The 17,731-nt window shown below is 41.2% G+C and overlaps 1 protein-coding gene across 2 annotated transcripts; it reads left to right on the top strand.

Annotated features, from left to right (window-relative positions):
- Nucleotides 1–3: 3 nt before the first annotated feature.
- rpap1 (RNA polymerase II associated protein 1) lies at nt 4–16,442 on the top strand. 2 transcript variants are annotated; one of them, XM_071498294.1, is made up of 27 exons: nt 4–45; nt 736–935; nt 1,094–1,242; nt 1,459–1,551; nt 1,731–1,920; nt 2,029–2,193; nt 2,296–2,523; nt 3,650–3,765; nt 3,928–4,026; nt 4,397–4,498; nt 4,594–4,761; nt 5,579–5,758; nt 5,905–6,039; nt 6,155–6,325; nt 7,053–7,210; nt 7,338–7,508; nt 7,614–7,809; nt 8,120–8,229; nt 8,384–8,579; nt 8,709–8,855; nt 9,440–9,582; nt 9,927–10,359; nt 12,178–12,296; nt 12,422–12,653; nt 12,837–13,013; nt 14,562–14,618; nt 15,631–16,442. In XM_071498294.1, the coding sequence occupies exons 2-27, from the start codon at nt 740–742 to the stop codon at nt 15,778–15,780; spliced, it is 4,281 nt and encodes a 1,426-aa protein (XP_071354395.1). In that variant the 5' UTR covers nt 4–45; nt 736–739; the 3' UTR covers nt 15,781–16,442. The 2 variants fall into 2 exon arrangements, with proteins under 2 accessions (XP_071354395.1, XP_071354394.1); XM_071498293.1 differs by having other exon boundaries at nt 34–196.
- Nucleotides 16,443–17,731: the final 1,289 nt, after the last annotated feature.

Genomic DNA, 17,731 nt, shown 5'->3' with positions numbered 1-17,731 from the left:
TTCCGTGCGTTCACCGAGCGTTGAGTGTCACGGATCCTGCTGAAGGTTAGCTAACACAACTGTGAAACGCTTTAAAGCAACAAAAACAGTCCCACCGTGGTGATACTAGTTGGTAATGTTTTGGATAATTTTCAAGCTTCGACTGAATCCTAGCTAACATTACGATAACGTCAAGTGTACGTTTCATTCATCTCCGGTACGTGGGTGTCCGATGTAAACTTCTCTGAAAACAAATGAGTTTTATTTAGCTAACAGTAGATATGGGTAAATGATTTGGTAAATTAGTTTAGATCTGTCGCTCTCTGCCCTTTATAACATACCTTGATAGCGTCTGTTCGCAATAAGATTAGCCACGCTAACCAAGTTCAACCTCATGTCATGGGCAGATGTGAGATTATGTTGAATTCATATCATAATATTAAATTTAGATGTTCTCCCAACTGCCAAACAAAGCTATCAGCTAAACACAATATGATGAACCAGGAGCTAGCTTGAAAGGGTTTCAGTTAATTTCTGATCTTATTCTCATCAGGCGCGTAGCTGTTATTTTTGTGGTCACCCAGCAGCTTTGGGCCCCTTGAATACACACGATCATCACCTTTCACTCCAGTACTCTTGTGCCAATGTCTGTTTCCCCATCGAGCAGTGTTAGGTGTTCAAGAGATGAATGGTTATGTAGAGAGAATTTGACACGACTGTGGCAATGTCATTAATATCGTCTTTTGTGTCCTGAAGAGGGATGTTGCGGCGTCCCAAGACAACCGACTCAGAGGCGGACCTCCTGAGACAGCAGGAGCAGTTTCTGACCTCTGGTGCCCCATCTGCTGCCAGTGTGGTCCGTCGTCCTGACAAGAGGAGAGGTGAAGCCGGAGGGGGAGGAGGAGAACACAACGGGGAGAATGAAGGAAGTCAGAGGGATGTGGTCACCATAGAAGGTATGAAAGTTTACTGACTGTCAGTTCAGGACAATTTGGGGTTTTTTCCTGACTCAACATGAGGCTAAGATGGTTCTTGACTGATAAAACAATACAACTGAGCATACAATAAGCGGCATAAACCCCACAAATAATGTTCGCGGGTATGTTTTTTGTAGATCTTCCAGACCAGCTCCCTTCTCTGACACCAGCCCCCCCGAAGAAGTCTCGTTTTAAAGCCAGTCGCGTAACCTTTGAGGATGAGGATGCTGAGGGGAGGCTGGACAGACACGACACTCACATCAGTGCTGTTCTCTCCAGGATCGTTGTAAGTTGTGGTTTTGAAGTCTAACCCATACTTCCCTAAGCATTGGGAAGTGCAAACTGCGACTCAGTCACCTCTCCCAGTATCAATGCAAGTTGTGTGCCACATACATCTTCTTGTGCGTGTTTTTCTCACCTCTTTAAAGTTTGTTTCTTTTTACATAATACACAGTTTTAGTGTTTTCACCCATGAATGTGTAACATTATTCTTTATTTCAAGGAGCGAGATACCAGCTCTACTCCGATATCTCTACCGGCACTTACAGGCATGGCTTTCCCCAAAGTAACACACCGCTCAGAAACCAGCAGTCAGGTAATTAATGTCCCTTCTTCTCAATCTGTTTGAATTTTGAGTGTTAAACGTTTTAGAATTGCAGGAAGCTTTGCCAATTAAAAAATAAGACAAATATATTCTCTATATACACAAAAACACATATTACCTTAAAAATATATAGTTTTTTACTGTTCATATTTATTTGTATTGCTAACCAGGTGAACCAGGTGCCTCTGTCTTCAGTTGGAGGAAGGAAAAGCATCTTTGCTCGTCAGATTGCAGCTCAGAGACTTAAGGAAGGAAAGACTCCATTACACTGTGCACCTAAAACCGCTCAGACACCCGAACCCAAGGAGCAGAACCTCCCTCCTGAGACTAGTATGGATACAGATCAGACTGATGCTGCAGGTGATCATATGAATTGTGTCCTAATCATTGAGAAATTTTTTTTTGTTTGTTTTTTAACAAAACGTCCCCTTTTGACATTATTTAATTCTCACTCTTTCTGTTCTCTAGAACCACCAACAGTCTCAGGTCCCAGGCTGGTGTCTGGTCAGGGGCTTGGGGGCTCAGACAGCTGGGGAGAGACTGTGAGGATCCACAGGGAGAACCAGGCCAAACTCCAGGCGATGTCTCAGTCTGAGATACTAGAGGAGCAGAAAAAACTCTTATCTCAGCTTGGTAAGCACTAGTTCCCCTGTTTGTAACTTGGCTAGTACATCAGAACCTCTTTTCTTTGTTGTTGGTACCACAGTGTATAACACGATTATTTCTGCTTCCCAGATCCGAGACTGGTGGACTTTGTTAGATCTCGCAAAGCCCAGAGCGTCCCATCCTCTGCCTCTCCATCCAGACACCCCGAGGGCAAAAGCAGCAAGGAAAATCTTCCTCTTGAAAGTGTGAGCAGGGAGTCAGACTCCTCCAGTGCCGCTGTGCTGTTTCAGAAACCCCAAGAAGTGGAGATGGAAGAAGACGAGGAGGAAGAACTGTCACCACCACCTCCTGTGACGGGTATGATGTATTCAAAATAAACCCTTTCATCACCTCTACCTTGCCAGTTCCTGCTCTGCAGATATAAATTAACTGGATTTAGGTTTTGTGGATGACTAAGATATATAATTATTTCACATCACCTCTTGCTTGGTGAAATTGCAACTGCTGAAACTGTAATTGCTGAGGCTGTATAATCATTTGATCAGTGCTACATCTCAGAGCAGCAGCTCACACACCAGCATACCTGGCTGTCTGCCCGCTGTCTCCTCCCTCCGTCCCCGTCTTCATCTGTCTTGATCTTCCTACTCTTCAGCATCCACCCTATAATGAAGGAAGCTTCTGCTGCATGGCTGAAATCCAGACATAAAGCTGATCGTTGACTTCACTTTGTGTGATTAGCAGAAAGGCCAGACTGAGCCAGAAGTGGCCACTCTCTGCAATTAAGTTACTGCAGATCATTCAGAGAATACTCCCACTGCCGATGAAAGTGTTTTACTAAAAAAAACAAAAAAAAAAACTAAATGATTAACGCTGTTTACTTATTATTAAAGATTATTTATTGCCTCTTCTACCTTCCCTTCCAGAGAAAAAAAAATCTCTGTGATTTAGGTTGAGAAAAAAGAGCCAGTCAGTCAGTCACTGTCTCAGCTTCTTACAGAGCATCTTTAAACATAGCTGCATGAGGGAGGGTTCTTTTTCTGTCACATTACAACCCTCCTCCCTGTTATGTTTTCTCTGTATTGATTGAGGTTTGGACCAGATTCAGATAGTGTGTACTAAATACTCTATTAATAGTTTAAATGCAGTTTTCCATCAAAAGCCTCATTTAAAAAAAAACAAAAACACTGTGGAGTCAGTGTTATTATGTGAATGACTAAAGTTGACTTCCTCACTGTGCTGTTTTCGTATTCTAATAATGTGCTTTTGATCAAGTGAATATTGCTTTTAGTGGAAAATTAAAAAAACTGTGGCTGAAAAGCTCAGGAGGAAGGACTGTTTTCTTAGTGTAGCTTTTGTGTAGTGTAGTTTTTGTCCACAGGCGTGGCACACATTAGAGCTGTCACTTTGTTTGTGATAGCTATAACAGATGTACCGGTTACCCAACATGCTTTCTCCTACTGTGTGTGTGTGTGTGTGAATTCAGAGGAGGATCTGCCTGTGAAACCTCAGAAAGAATGGGTCCACATGAATAAGCTGGAGCCAGAGAAGCTAGAGTGGATGAGAGACTTGCCTGCACCCAGAAGGAAAGGAACCAAGAAGGTTGGGGAGATGTTTCTTACATTACCAGTAGAACAAAAAGTAGCAAGCAGTTTTCAGTCATTTCTACTCGGAAGCCTTAATGACAGGTCTGAAGTATTTTCCTGTGTAAAACATATTGTGTACCTGAACCGACACATTCTGTGGTTCTGTGTGTCCTCACAGGCCATGCAGGCTCGGTTTGACTTTGCTGGGAACTTGATCCCACCCACCAAAGATCTGCCCACTCACCTTGGTCTGCACCATCATGGAGAGGAGCCAGAGGTCAGTAGACAATAAGTCAAAATACAAAAAAGTCTCTTTTTATTTTAGTTTTTCCCCCTTTTTTGGATCTCACAAAGCAAGTGCAACGAGTGTCACTATAGTGACTCACTGCTCCAGGCAGAACTGTTTTCATTACCTCTGTTGCCCTTTTCAACGCAGTGTTTTGCGAGAGAGCATGTTTATGAGAAGGTTTGAGTCTTCAGATCACACAAACCTGCCCTTGATTAAAATGTCTACTTTTTTCACTTTTTTCAGACCTGTGAAAAAAAATTTGTCATGGGTCATGTTAAAGTTTGCTTTTTAGACAAGGCCCCTGGTCTTGTTTGTTTTTAATGATTACTTTCTTGACACTGAGGGTCTCTCTTCCTAGCGGGCAGGTTACTCCCTGCAGGAGCTCTTCCTGCTGTCTCGGAGTCAGCTCATCCAGCAGCGGAGTCTGGCCCTCAGCACTCTAGCCAACATCCTCTCAAAGGTACACAAACACATAATCACTCAATGTCACGCACATTATCCACAGTGCCTGCACTCTTTCATGCTTCATTCTTTTCTTTTTTTTTTACCCTGTAGGCTCGTGCTGGAGAATTCATGTCAGTTCTGAAAGGCAGTGTGACGTCCACCCTGCTCGACGCCGGCCTGCTCTTCCTGCTCCGCTTTGCATTGGATGATAGCGTGGAGGGAGTGATGTCTGCAGCTGTGCATGCACTTAAAGCTCTTCTAGTGTGTGCAGAGGATGAAGTAAGACAACTTGAAGTGTTACAGCACGTCATTAAGGCCCTGTGCAGACCTGGCATTAACATGAATATTCGGTGATCCGAACACAAGTGGTCAGGTTTAAGTACATCGATTCACACCTGGTTTAGCCAGTCTGACGGGTCCGTTGTCTGTGTGTGTGTGTGTGTGTGTGTGTGTGTGTGTGTGTGTGTGTGTGTGTGTGTGTCAGAGAGAGAGTGAGCAAGTGGGCAAGGACAGGGTGAGTGAATCATTGTGCTACGCACAGCTCTACGATGAAAAAACTTAGTAAATAGTAAAATATTTTCAGCTCATTATGAAACTGTGACAGGACTAATGACATTGTAGCAGAGGACACCAGCAGAGTAGGTGGTCCTTCAATGTGGCCAAGATGCATTTGTGTTCACACTGCTACAAGAATGTGGCCACATGTGGCCCAGACCACCTCCGAATGTGGTCTGAGTGATCAGATCTCTAATGGCTTGGGTGCGTTCACACCTGAACTTATAGCTGTCCACTTGTGATCAGATCACCTGAAATGGATGTGGATTCAAGGTCTGAATAGGGCCGAAAACCTTAAGTGTTTTTCATTTTCATTTCACTCATTTTCTCTGATGATCTGGTGATTTTGTGAGGTGCAGTTCTAAAACAACTTGACATTGACCAATTTCACAAAACATGTCATAACAACAGAAATGAAAACCTGTTTTGTGTAAGATATGATATACAGTGGTTGTCTGTCACTGTTCCTCTGTTAGAGTATCTCACTCCACTCCAGTGTCTAGTTCCTCTTGTTCTTATCCAATTTTGTCTCTCCTCTCAGGAGTGTTTGGACTGTACCTTCTCCTGGTTCCGCGGCCTGGCCTCCTTCCCTCTGCTGCCATCTGCTCAGGAGGAAGAAGATGAGGAGGATGAAGGGCTGGATGAATGTATGAAGGAGACAGCCAAGGAGAAGGAAGAGAGGAAGAGTGATCATGATGTGGCCGGGCAGGATGTTGTCAAGGTAATACAGCAGAATTCATTCAAAATTTTTATGTTTTACTTGTTTTCCTTGATTATTATGATTATTATTATGATAGTAAATCTAATGAAGAAGTCCTGTAGTTAATGATCATTGTTTTCTCTTTGTTATTCCTGTCTGTGTTTCAGGGTCTGCTTAAAATGAAACTTCTCCCCAGGTTACGTTACATCCTTGAGGTGTTTCGACCATCTCCTCGAGTGGTCCAGGATGTCCTGGACATCCTGACTCGCATCACCAGGCACTCCTCCTCGGCTGCCACACAGGTAACCACAGTAACAGCAACAACACCACACAGTAAATCATTCACTCACAGTCACTGAATTACTATTGTCCATATTTTTTCTAGCCAAATTCAGTAAGAATGTATTGTTGTTATAGGTGCTCGGCTGTCCCCGCCTGATGGAGACGGTGATGTCTGAGTTTCTTCCCACCTCCTGGACAGCACCATCCTCACCCCTCCCTCAGTCTGTGTATGGACTCCCACTGGCCAGCGCCATGAAGCTCTTAAGAGTTTTGGCTACCTCTGGCAGACATGCCTGTGCCAGACTGGTAAGTGTTACAACATTGTAATAGTGCATTGATTAGTGTATTGAAGAAAATATTATTTAATAAGTAATGTTTTATTAAATGGCTCGATGAACTGTGTCTGTGTTGGCTTTGATGGCACATACAGATGTGGCTAAATGTGGTGGTACCCTTACACCTCATTGAAACATTGCTCCATTATTCCTGAAAAGTGTTGAAATAAAAGCCTCTTTGTCACACACACCTGCACAGAATAGAACAAAGACGCTTTTGTGAAAAGATTTTCTAAAATGGCCTGTACAAAATTACTACAAGAGGTGATAAATAAGTGGATTGTAGTGATATTTCAAGCAGAGTGAGGTCTTCAGTTAGTATCACAGGTGTCTTCAGTCTTACAATCAGTCATTCAGCTGATTTAAACAATGAGAAATCCTCATTGTGCTGTTTGGTATCACCACACTGAACACTGGCAAGAGAAAGAAAGTAAGACAGTTATCTGATGAGATAAGGAAGAAAATATTTGCAAAGCATGGTCAAGGTAAAGGCTACAAGACCAAGCAGATTGACGTTCCTGTGACCACAGCTGCTAATATTAGTAATCTGAAATTATATTATTAATCCTCCCATAAATTGTTACATAAAATGGAGAAAAATGCAATAACATTACAAAAGATATATATATATATATATATATATATATATATATATATATATATATATATATATAAATCCTCCTCTCTCCCCACCATAGTTAAACTCTCTGGGAGTGCGGGACCGTCTGTCCTGTCTGCTGAGTGCTGAGCCCAGTGAGCTGCTGCTGGAGCCCCCCGAGGCCCTCAGGATCACCACTGAGGCCTACAGGTTGTGGGCTGTAGCAGCCGGCTACGGACAGGCCTGCAACTTGTACATGTAAGCTAACATCTTAAAGCTTTTTTCTTCTAAGCTCTGCCTCTATTTCTGCGTCTTTAGCGCAATAGATATTTAATTTTCACCTATGCCCTTCTCTTAGTGCTCATCTTTGATTATTTTTCCATAGAGACCTGTACCCAGCCTTGGTGAAGGCATTGCAGTGTGTTCACCGAGCACTGAACCCCTCAGACCCTCTGTTGCCTCTGCAGCTCCAGCGGATCCTGGCTCTGCTCACTTTACTCACACAAGTCACGCACACCGCTGGATGCCATCAGGAGCTACAGGCTGGCATGGTCAGGTACAGATGAGTGACTGAAATGGATTGAGAAAACCATGCTGCCACGCGAGTCATCACAAAACACTCCTTGTTATCGACTTGGCACCCTCTCTGTTTTTACCACAGCTCTCAGGGAGAAGAGTGCCTCCCTCCTCCTGATGTGTCCTGGGGTCACGTCACAGGGCTCCAGCCGTCTTTGTTGGGCCATTTGAAGAGCTTTGTGAAATTCCTCGATAATCCTGTTGAGAAAGACAGCAGTCTCGCTCTGATACCAGCTTACCTGGTCTACCTAGAGGCTTATTACCATCAGCTCTCCAGACAGGTACCATCTCTCACTTTGTACTTCTTACCTGTATTTGCCACATTATTTGGAACTTGGAAACATGAGCAGGTAGCGCTTAGCAAGTGATACTTTTATTAACAAATCCATGATTCTGTCTCTAAATGTCTGTAGAATCACAAGGCAGAGGAATCTCAGTTGCAGATGTGACTACAGCAGCATCTGTACTTTACCAAGCTATAAAGAGTTGACTTTTATTAGCTCTGGCTACACTTCAACAAAAATTTAACAAAATGTCAAAAAATTGCTGAACTCAAATATTCATTTCATATAATGTAACTTGGTTCCTCAGAATTGTTTCAAGCCAGTGGAGACTCTTCAAGAGCTGGAGCAGCTCACATCTGAGGTTCTCCTCCCATTGTTTTCTCACCATGTTGTGCAAAGCCTGATCAGGAACCTCAGGTATGTTTGATTTACTTTAAATAAATTCTGTAACAGATGACAGTTGCCTTATAAAGCAGTTTTTTGTGCTTATAAAATATGTTTTACACATTTTACTAAACTTTTTTATTAATTATTTACTTATATTTATTTATTGTTGCTTCTGCTGCACTAGGTCTTCCTCAGTAGTGTGTAATGTCCAGTCTAGTCATCATGGCAGAGAGACTATCCCTAGCCTCCCTGGTTTGGTCTGCTCAGGCTGGAGGGATCGTCCGGGCCTGGTTGTCCCCAGCTCCCCCTTCCCTCTTCTCACAGGCCTGGGGCTTCTTCTGCAAACAATGACGGGCATCCACAAAGGTCTCGGCTGTAAGGTACGTCCTATTGAAGAGTTTGACGGCTTTAAGAAGTATTGTATATTGAAGTATAAGGACAGGAGGTGAGGTGGTCATGAGTTGATTTTTCCCTTGATTTCCCTTTGATTTATTTCTCCCACTCTTTAGTTCACTGGTCTCCTCCTGTCAGAACCTGTGATTGGTTACCTGCGTAGCTGCAGTCAGGCTACACCCACAGTGTCTCACACCCGAGCCTGGCTTCTCCGACATGAACACCACCTCCTCTACCTGCTGCTCCGGCTGGCACACAGACTGGTAGGCTCCAACCTAAATCAAACCCTGACAAACATACACATACACACAACTGGAGAAACATTATTACAATACCCCCATTCACAGGACTGGAAGGGTCACTGAATGGTTTGATGAGAATGAAAATGATCTGAATCTCAACCTAACTGATCACCTATAGGACATTTTGGCATGTTAAACAATGCTCTCATCATTTGATCATCATCAAAACCAACCAAATTAGGGAATATCTTTTGGAAAAATGCTGTTCATCCTTCTAGTAGAGTTTAGAGACTTGAACTGCAAAGGAGCATTGAAGCTGTTCTGGCAGCTTGTGTTGGCCCAACACCTTACTAAGACACTTAATGTTGATTTTTTCCCCCCCTTTACTTTGTCACCCATTGTGGCAAAGTCAGTGAACCCTTTGGAATTACCTGTTTTCTTTGTTAATTATTCAGAAATTGTGATGTGATCTTCTTGTTTATAAAGTCAGGTTTCATCTGTGATAAACTGATGCTATTTGCTGCAATGTGTCATCAACATAAAGCTTCTTTTCCTTCATGTAACCAACTTCATTTTTACTCTTTATTCTTTTTGTCTTTTCTCAGGTTCCCATTGAGCCTGAAGTAGCAAGACATGCATCACTGTACCACCAGGTGGCGCTGGTTCTGCTGCCATGGTTATTACCCGGCAGTGAGTACCTGGCACATGAACTGCTCTCCACCATCCTCTTTAACAAGGACTTTATATCGTAAGTTTACAGTATTTTACTTAGTTTAATTTTAGACCAAGTGCCATTACGTGCTAACACAATCAGCACCCTGAAGAGCCTGAGATGTTATTCTGACCTTTTTGTATTTGTTCATTATATAATACATACACTGTTTAAATAATCATTTAATTTATTGCTTGAAAACAAGACCCATAATTCTGATCTAATTAAAAAAATTAGATTATATTCAAAATTAAATTTCTTTTCAACTGGATCTAATTAACAGATGACCCATGTCCACCAAAATTGATGCTCAATTTTCTTTGCTTCCTATTTACTCAAGTGTTTCTCAGTTTATGTTTGTTTGTTTGTTTACCTTCCAGTGAGGGCCACAGTGGAGGACCGGAGGCTGTCGAGCTCGGGGAGCTGAAGCTCCATGAGGGAACACAACATCACACGTCTCCCTCTCTCCAGACTGTTGGTGCTCTCCTGAGAGAAGCCTGTGTCCAGCTGCCATCCATCCGAGGCTGCTTCCTCACTCACCTGGCCCACCTGGAGTCATCTGTACTGGTGTCCCAAGACGCTCTCCTTGGCTGCAACCCCCGGATCAACTCCCATCTCCTCCCAGAGCTCACTGGTCCCACCCTGCCGTCTGATTGGCCTTTCCTGCCGCTCATCAGCCTGTACGAGCGAACAGGGGTGTCTGATGGTGGAGGGTTAGCGGTGGAGGAGCTGCCTCAGGGGGCTCTGCAGGCAGTGACCCACTGTCTGCAGTGGCTGCTGCTGCTGGAGGTCTGGAGGGAGGAGGCTCTAAAGGTACAAATTAAAGCCAAGTTATTTGTATAGCACAAAATCACAGCACACCCTTGATATGAAAAAAAAAACCTGTGTAGGCGGTAACAAAATCTAATTGCATATTATCTGACTAAGTTTATAACAATAACACTTACCACTCAGTTAATCAATTAATAATATAGTGCCTTCCAAAACAATATTAGAAAGTGTTTTATATGGGAGAAAAACTAAAACAATTTAGCACCACAATTAAATAAAATCTGGTAAATAAAAGTATTAGAATTAAATGGAATAAAATACCCCAAATATGATAAAATAAGATTAGAGACGGCAACATAAACAAATACAACACAACAAAATTCAACTTTGGGTAAACATTAGGGTTTAAATTGGGCCCTCTGCAGCCGAGCTCTGCCTCCTCATGTCCAAATCACACCCAGCTGGAGCTGAGCTGAGGGTCTTGATAAGTAATTCACTAAACTATAACAATAAAGATTTGAGGTGATTTCTTCACCTAGCTAATGTTTAACGAGCTTTATTTAGGTTACTAGTATCAATTATTAGACGTTATCAGATGTACACATCATCAAATGCATCAGGTGCTACAGTCTTCTCTCACGCTGTGCGTTACTAGTACTGGCACTAATTATATAGTGTGGCTTCTGCAACGTTCTGTGTCTCTGTCGCTCTGAAACCTTCTCATGATTCAATGACAGGTTTTTAGGTTCGTGTGCCTTTACAAAAATCATGAATGTAATTGTACTTTTAATGGAAATCTAGTGATATAATTTTACATTTTGATGAACGTGATTAAAGATGAGGAAGCCTCAGAGCCTCCTTCATGAATAAATACAATTATATATGTACAGACTTTCTGTGCACACAGGACAAAGTCTGAACATTAGAGCGCAGTTTGTCTGCATTACATAGTCCTTGATCTGAGATAATGTAGCATAAATAATCTGCTGTTGAAGTTCTGATTATTCGTTCCTGTGTAACATTACAACTACAGCAGCTAGTGGAGCTATGAGAAGAGCTGACAGAACCTGTGTGTAAAATAACCTGGTGGCTCTAGATAATTGTTGTGAGGTCATTTCATTCATCAGGATTGTTTGTACTTTGTTACTAATATCACTTCCTGTCCTGATCCATCACTTATAAACTGTTATTGGTTTTCATAACACCTCAGTCTAACTAATCTAGATAAGTGCAGGTGGCTGCTTAATCCGGGAGATTGTGTGGTGTAAAAATACAGGAAATCTGTTTTAAATTACAATATTTTTTTCCGGTTGTGGACCCCCAGACTCCCCATCAATTACGTATCTTTCCAAGTATACTCCCCCATTTTAAAACATAACCAGGCGTCCATCTAAATGCATTTCATAACAAAGCACTTATCCTAATAACCGTGTACCAAGTTACATGTGTGATGATGAAAAACATTTTAACTTTAGTCAAATGTGCCGTCCAAGTGGAGGCCTCCAAGTGGATGTATTTTCAAAATGCCTGTAGCCCCAGAACAAAAACATGAGGATTTGCTGCTTTTGATTCATATATTGAAGTAAACTGAATATCCTTTGGAGTTGGAATCATTGGTTGTGCAGATAAAGCAAAAAAGGACGTCTCGTTGGGTTGTGAGTAATTACAATAAGCATACTGAATATTTGACAGACTAACTGATTATTAGTTACAGTCTATATTAATATATCTATGTTAAATAAGTACTGGTCATTATTGTTGATCATTTGGTGGTGAAGCTCTTCCTCTGTGTGTCTCATTCAGGAAATCGTACGTAGCGTTTGTTTTTGTAACATCCAGAACATTTTTGCCATGTTGCAGGTGATCCCCCCAGTCGCCAAGCTCGCCCGCCTGTCCTGTGTGTTCCTGTGTTCCAGTGACTTGTTCCTGGAGAGACCTGTTCAGAAACTGACCTGGGGTCTGTTCAGACTGCTCACCAGGTCTGATATAACACCAATAAAATGTTTAATATCCTTGTTCTTGTCGTGACAAATCTAAATTGAGCACAGAGCACAGAGACACAGGGTGGCTTAGATCCTGATAAACAAAAGGTCTTTATTTACAGGCAATCCAGACTGGACTCTTTGGACCTGAACGTCCCCCCTCCAGGTTTAGCCTCCTTCCAGGACTTGTATTCAGCCCTTTTGGCTCAGTACGAAGCTGTGTCCTTTGGAGACCAGTTGTTTGGCTGCTGGGTCCTCTTACCCCTGCAGAGGAGGTACAGTGCCACAATGAGGCTGGCTGTGTTTGGAGAACATGTCGGGATGCTGAGGTCACTGGGAGTCACTCTGGAGAAGGTACTAATGATGATGATGATGATGATGATAATGATGTTAGTGTTTTTAATTGTCATTTGCTGCCTTTTCATCTTTTTGAGTAGATTTATAGCAGTTATCTGTCTCATTTATAACACAAATATTCTCTGATCATACAGCTCATGATTTGAAGTTGTTTTAATGTCTCTGTCTCGTCATTTGAAGCTGTCCATCCCTATCGAACGGTTCACCTCCCCCCCCGAAGACTCCCTCCCTCTCCTCCGTCTCTACTTCCGCTCTTTGGTAACTGGGACCCTGAAGTTCTGCTGGTGTCCGGTCTTGTATGTAGTTGCCTTGTCTCACGTCAACTCCTTCATCTTCTCTCAGGACGCTGCAGCACAGGTACAGCACAGCGTTTATATCTGTGTTTTAACTGATGTGTGAAAATTGAGTAGTCAAAGTACAATATGGCCAAAGAATATTTAAAATGAAAAATGATTTTGGAAAAACATTATTCATTTAAAAAAAACAATACACAACAACCCCATAGCCAGCTTGAAAAGGTGCAGAAAAATCAAGTTCTGTCTTTCCTAATATTTCAATGGATGCTCAAGGCGTCTAATGTTGAGTTCAGCTGCAACAATTTGGATTTGTGTTTGACACTGATGTCCAGATGGCTCCACAGACTACCTACCTACCTGATAAGCAAACAATATTCTTAGTGAATGCAGTGATTAAAGACAACACCAAAAAAAAAAAAAAAAAAAAATATTCCAAAAAAACGCAATGGGATGTCCCTGAAAAAAACAACAACTTTCATTTATCTTAAAGCATTTATAATAATGTTACACTACTATGCCCATACCTTATTTAAGTGTTGCCAAACTGGATAAGTCTTTTTTGCCCTTGGCGGATCCATTGCAAATACAACCAAGCCACTGGCACTCAAAATGTCAATCAGTCTTATAAAGCAAAGATTGTGAAAACATATCAATTCTCTCAGAGGTCTTATATACGCAGTCAAATGTTGCTCCATAATTCAGACTGGCACCAAAAGCAAGTCAAGCAAGTCAGCTTTACACATCGTCAATTACATCATATGTCCAAAATTACACAAGTGTTGATTCACGCTTAGCTGGAAAAGCTTAACTATACTCGACACACACTATAAACCTCGACCTCTCACGTAACATCACTACTGCATGGCACACAACTGAGCAAAAACAGCCCTTAGAACAGATGGGACATATTTTACCTCTGTCATCGCTGCAAGTGTTTTCCTGGTTTATAAAAACTGTTCCCCAAGGGATTTGAAAATGAATCCAAGCCTGTCCTGTTGAAGTCTGTTGTCCTGCCCTTTCTGCATTTTCTGACTACGTATTTATGTTAAGACTGCGCTTGGTGGCATTTTTTTGAAAAGGCAGCCAGAGTGAAACCTAAGGAAAACCGCCACATGTGTAATGATTTAGCAAACCCAGAGGGTGCTGCAGCTGCATTGACTAAGGCTGGATTTGTGGGAAGCACTCGGACATTTTACGGGGATTCACGCACATTTTCTGCGTCAAATATGAGCTCACTGGATGCAAAATCTCTACGATTTCATCAGTCTACAAAAGTAGTCCTCATGTTGTTGATTAACTGTCGGTGGAACAGCATCAGAGTCGGTCACACAGATTCAACTTTGCTCTCCCGTCTTCATAAATATTGATTGTAAGTCATGGTATGTGACTGCTATTTAACTGTGAGGTTTTGGAGCTGACATCCACGAATAAGAAACACATTTACCAACTTAAAACTTATTTACTCCACTCCACAGAAACACATTATTTCAAAGCAGTGAAGCAGAAAACATTCATACACGCCGGTGGGGGGGTTTCAGTAAACACTTTGGTGCATCAGTTAAGTACATCAGTGAGGCCTTTGATCTTTAATCCCCTTGTCCTTTTCCAGGAGGTTGAAGCAGCTCGACACAGTATGCTGAGAAAAATCTACTACCTGACTGATGAGGTACTCTTCCCCTTTGTGCACCCACTGCTTGTCTGACCTTCACTTTACCTCTCTCTGATCTTTATGCACTGTGAGGTGTTTATTGATTGTACCAGCTTTTCCCCTCGCTTCTCACATAATTTTCCAGTGATGTTTTTTCCACATTCCTCTGACAAGCTAGTCTGTTTCTTGCTGTGTTTCATCTTCTTGGCCCCAGTTCAGGTCATTGTTGGAGTGCTGGATTGCTTTCTTTACTATCTATTGTTATTGTACATTAGCCTTTATGTCATTTGTCATGAATGTTCAGTAGCTTTGTGTTTTTATGTCTTTGGGTAAATTATGTGCGTTGTGATCTTTCATCTTTACTCTTTTTATGTAGAAGATAGTTTCAGTTGTCTTTAATTAATTCAGTTTCTTTAACATCTCGTTTTTGTTTTAGTTCCAGCTGCAATTTCAGTAATAACCATGTTCCCTTAGTTTCATTGAAGAAATGTGCAACTTAAACTCCTGCTGTGATATAAATGAGAAACTTTGTGTGGTTTTTAACAAACTGAAGGCTTTGTCTATACTAGTGGTCCTGTTTTTGCCTGATGTACCCCCACAGCTCTGGCATCATGTCATGCTCCACATGTTCATTTGAACAGATTTTTAAACTGAATCTGATTTAACACTATTAATTATATACAAGGGGATATTGTTATTTGATTTGATTTGTATCAAATCAAATAATTGATTTAGGTCAGTTTGGTCAAGTTTGGTTTTGCTGCTTCCACTTGGAGCTGCAGAGTTTGAACATTTCAACTGTTTATCAGTTACTTACTGCAACAGTATGTTAACAATGTATTTATTTGAACTTTTACAGCCATTTATCCATTGCTTTACCGTGTAACTTGAGGTGTTACAGCTGACTCGTTATGTTTATATACATTTTTAAATCAAATCATTATTTCTATTCTTTTTAACTTGGTTAGGGCCAAACTCCCCTGGTTGCTGCTCCTCTCACCTCTGTCTCACTGTCTTTATTTCATTTCAGGTGTTAAGGAACCATTTGCTGCTCTTCCGTCTTCCTGAACAGCACTCAGAGTTTGGCTTTGATATGTACGAGCAGTTGCCTCCCATTAGGGCGAAGCGCTTGGAGAGCGTCCTGGGACTGCAGGATAGCAGTGATGACAAAGGAGACTGAGAAGGAAGCAGACAGGGGAAAAATGAAGACAGTGAGCCAAAAGCAGAAGATACAAACAAGTGGCAGCACAGAACTAAAATGGAAGGAGAGATGAGCACGAGTAGAGGATTCTGGGAAAGAGAGATTAGTGTTGGGAGACAAAGTGAGACATTCATCTCAAATACTAAAGGTGTCTCATCAAGATGGGTGTTGGAACAAGAGCCAACATGGTCACAAGAAAATTTTCTGTGTCTTTTGTTGAGGGAAACAGAATCTGGGTTAGACTTGGTCGGCCCTGATTGAAGTAGCATTTGAAAATAATTTTTAGGACGAAAGAACACAGGACCATTACTGGTAATAATCTGAAAGCCTGTGTAATTCAATTTTGGGTTTCTAAGTTTACGCTAACCTGTCTGAACCACAACAGAGCCAAAGGCTAAGTACAAATGCTAAAAATTAAGTGCAGATGCATTGACACGTGAGTCACATAAACCTTTCCTCTAAGGGAATGATAGGAATGACATGTTTTTCCTTGTGACACCAGCACTTTGCCAGGATTACTGTGTGTCTGTGTGTGTTTGAAAAACAGCCCAGGACGATTCTTGGCATCTCAGAGTAAAGAGAAGCATCCTACATTACAAGTGCCTGAAATTGTCTTTTTTGTAAATAAAAAATGATTTTGATTATGTGTAAACTTAAGTGTTTTTACTCTTTAATCAGTTTATGATATATTTTTAGAATATTTATGGCCCATAAAAATAGTACATCCAGATTGGGTCTCGGAAGAATTTAGACAAGCAGAATCCATTGTTCCCATTGATCAATAACACTCACTCTGAGGTCCTTTACTGACAGAGACTCCAGTACTTTTCTACTAAAGCTGCTCTAATTGTTGGCAGTGTGAAATCAGATTTGGAAAATGCCCATAAGGTGCTTGTGTGTTTTCTGTGCATGTGCTTGTACAGCCCCTATTTGTTGCTAGGTTGGCAGCTTATCACAAACTGGTCACATTAAACTTCTCATTTAATTTATTAAACGTCCCACATTATGGTAAATTTTAGGCATAACACGGAAGAGTGAATACATAATATTTTTTGAATTACTTAATGTCCATTATAAAGTCTCTAAAGGCATAAAAAGAATATAATATTATATTATAATCATATAATTACAATATTATTTTAAATCTATTTTCCAGAAAACTATCTAAATTAAATTTTGGTGATTTTATTATTTTATAAGCATCAAAAATTCCAGCACACCACATGGATGTCTACATCGTTTTAATTTTCATTTCAGTTATGCATAACTACAAATCTGTGTTCAATATTTTATATCCAGTTCAAACAGGAAACCATCATCTAACCCTTCTCTTAAGCTCCTATCCTTTTCATGCTCATGGTGGCTTGCAGTATAAAGCTTTACACGGACCAGATCCACTTGAAAACTATGTTTGTTCTAGTTCTGGAGATGATAGCTTGGTTTTTCTTTTGATATTGACCCCTTTGGCAATAGTGCGGCATAGCAGCTTGAAATACAACAGAGAATATAACAGAGGTAGAAGTGAAAATAACTGGAAGACTCAGAGGTAAAAAAAAAACAACCTCCGGGGTTCATAAAACATGCAGAACCAAAGCCAGTGGATGCTTGAGAAAACTCTCCAATAACTGTCACAGTCCTCATCATCAGATAAAATGAACGTGAGCATGAATCCCTTCAGTGAAATGAGGCGAAACCATAAGTGGATGATTTCTTTGTGGTTTTGGTGTCAGTGCAAAAGTTATGTCAGTGCTTCCAAAATGATGATGATTAAAAAAAACAAACAAAAAAAAAAACAGTTTCTGGACAATGGTAATGACATAAAATGTAGAACTTTGAATGCGTGATAGCAACATGTCTCATTATGCTTTTAATGGAGTTGTAAAATTCGCCCTCCACCTTCCTTCTTCGACATGTTAAATGTTTCTGAAGT

This window comes from Trachinotus anak, unplaced genomic scaffold (genome assembly GCF_046630095.1).
Source record: "Trachinotus anak isolate AG129_WGS33_773 ecotype Australia unplaced genomic scaffold, CSIRO_AGI_Tana_v1 ptg000015l, whole genome shotgun sequence".
Lineage (NCBI taxonomy): Eukaryota > Metazoa > Chordata > Actinopteri > Carangiformes > Carangidae > Trachinotus > Trachinotus anak.
The sequence above is the reverse complement of the archived record's forward strand: the minus strand, read 5'-3'. Positions and strand labels throughout refer to the sequence as shown.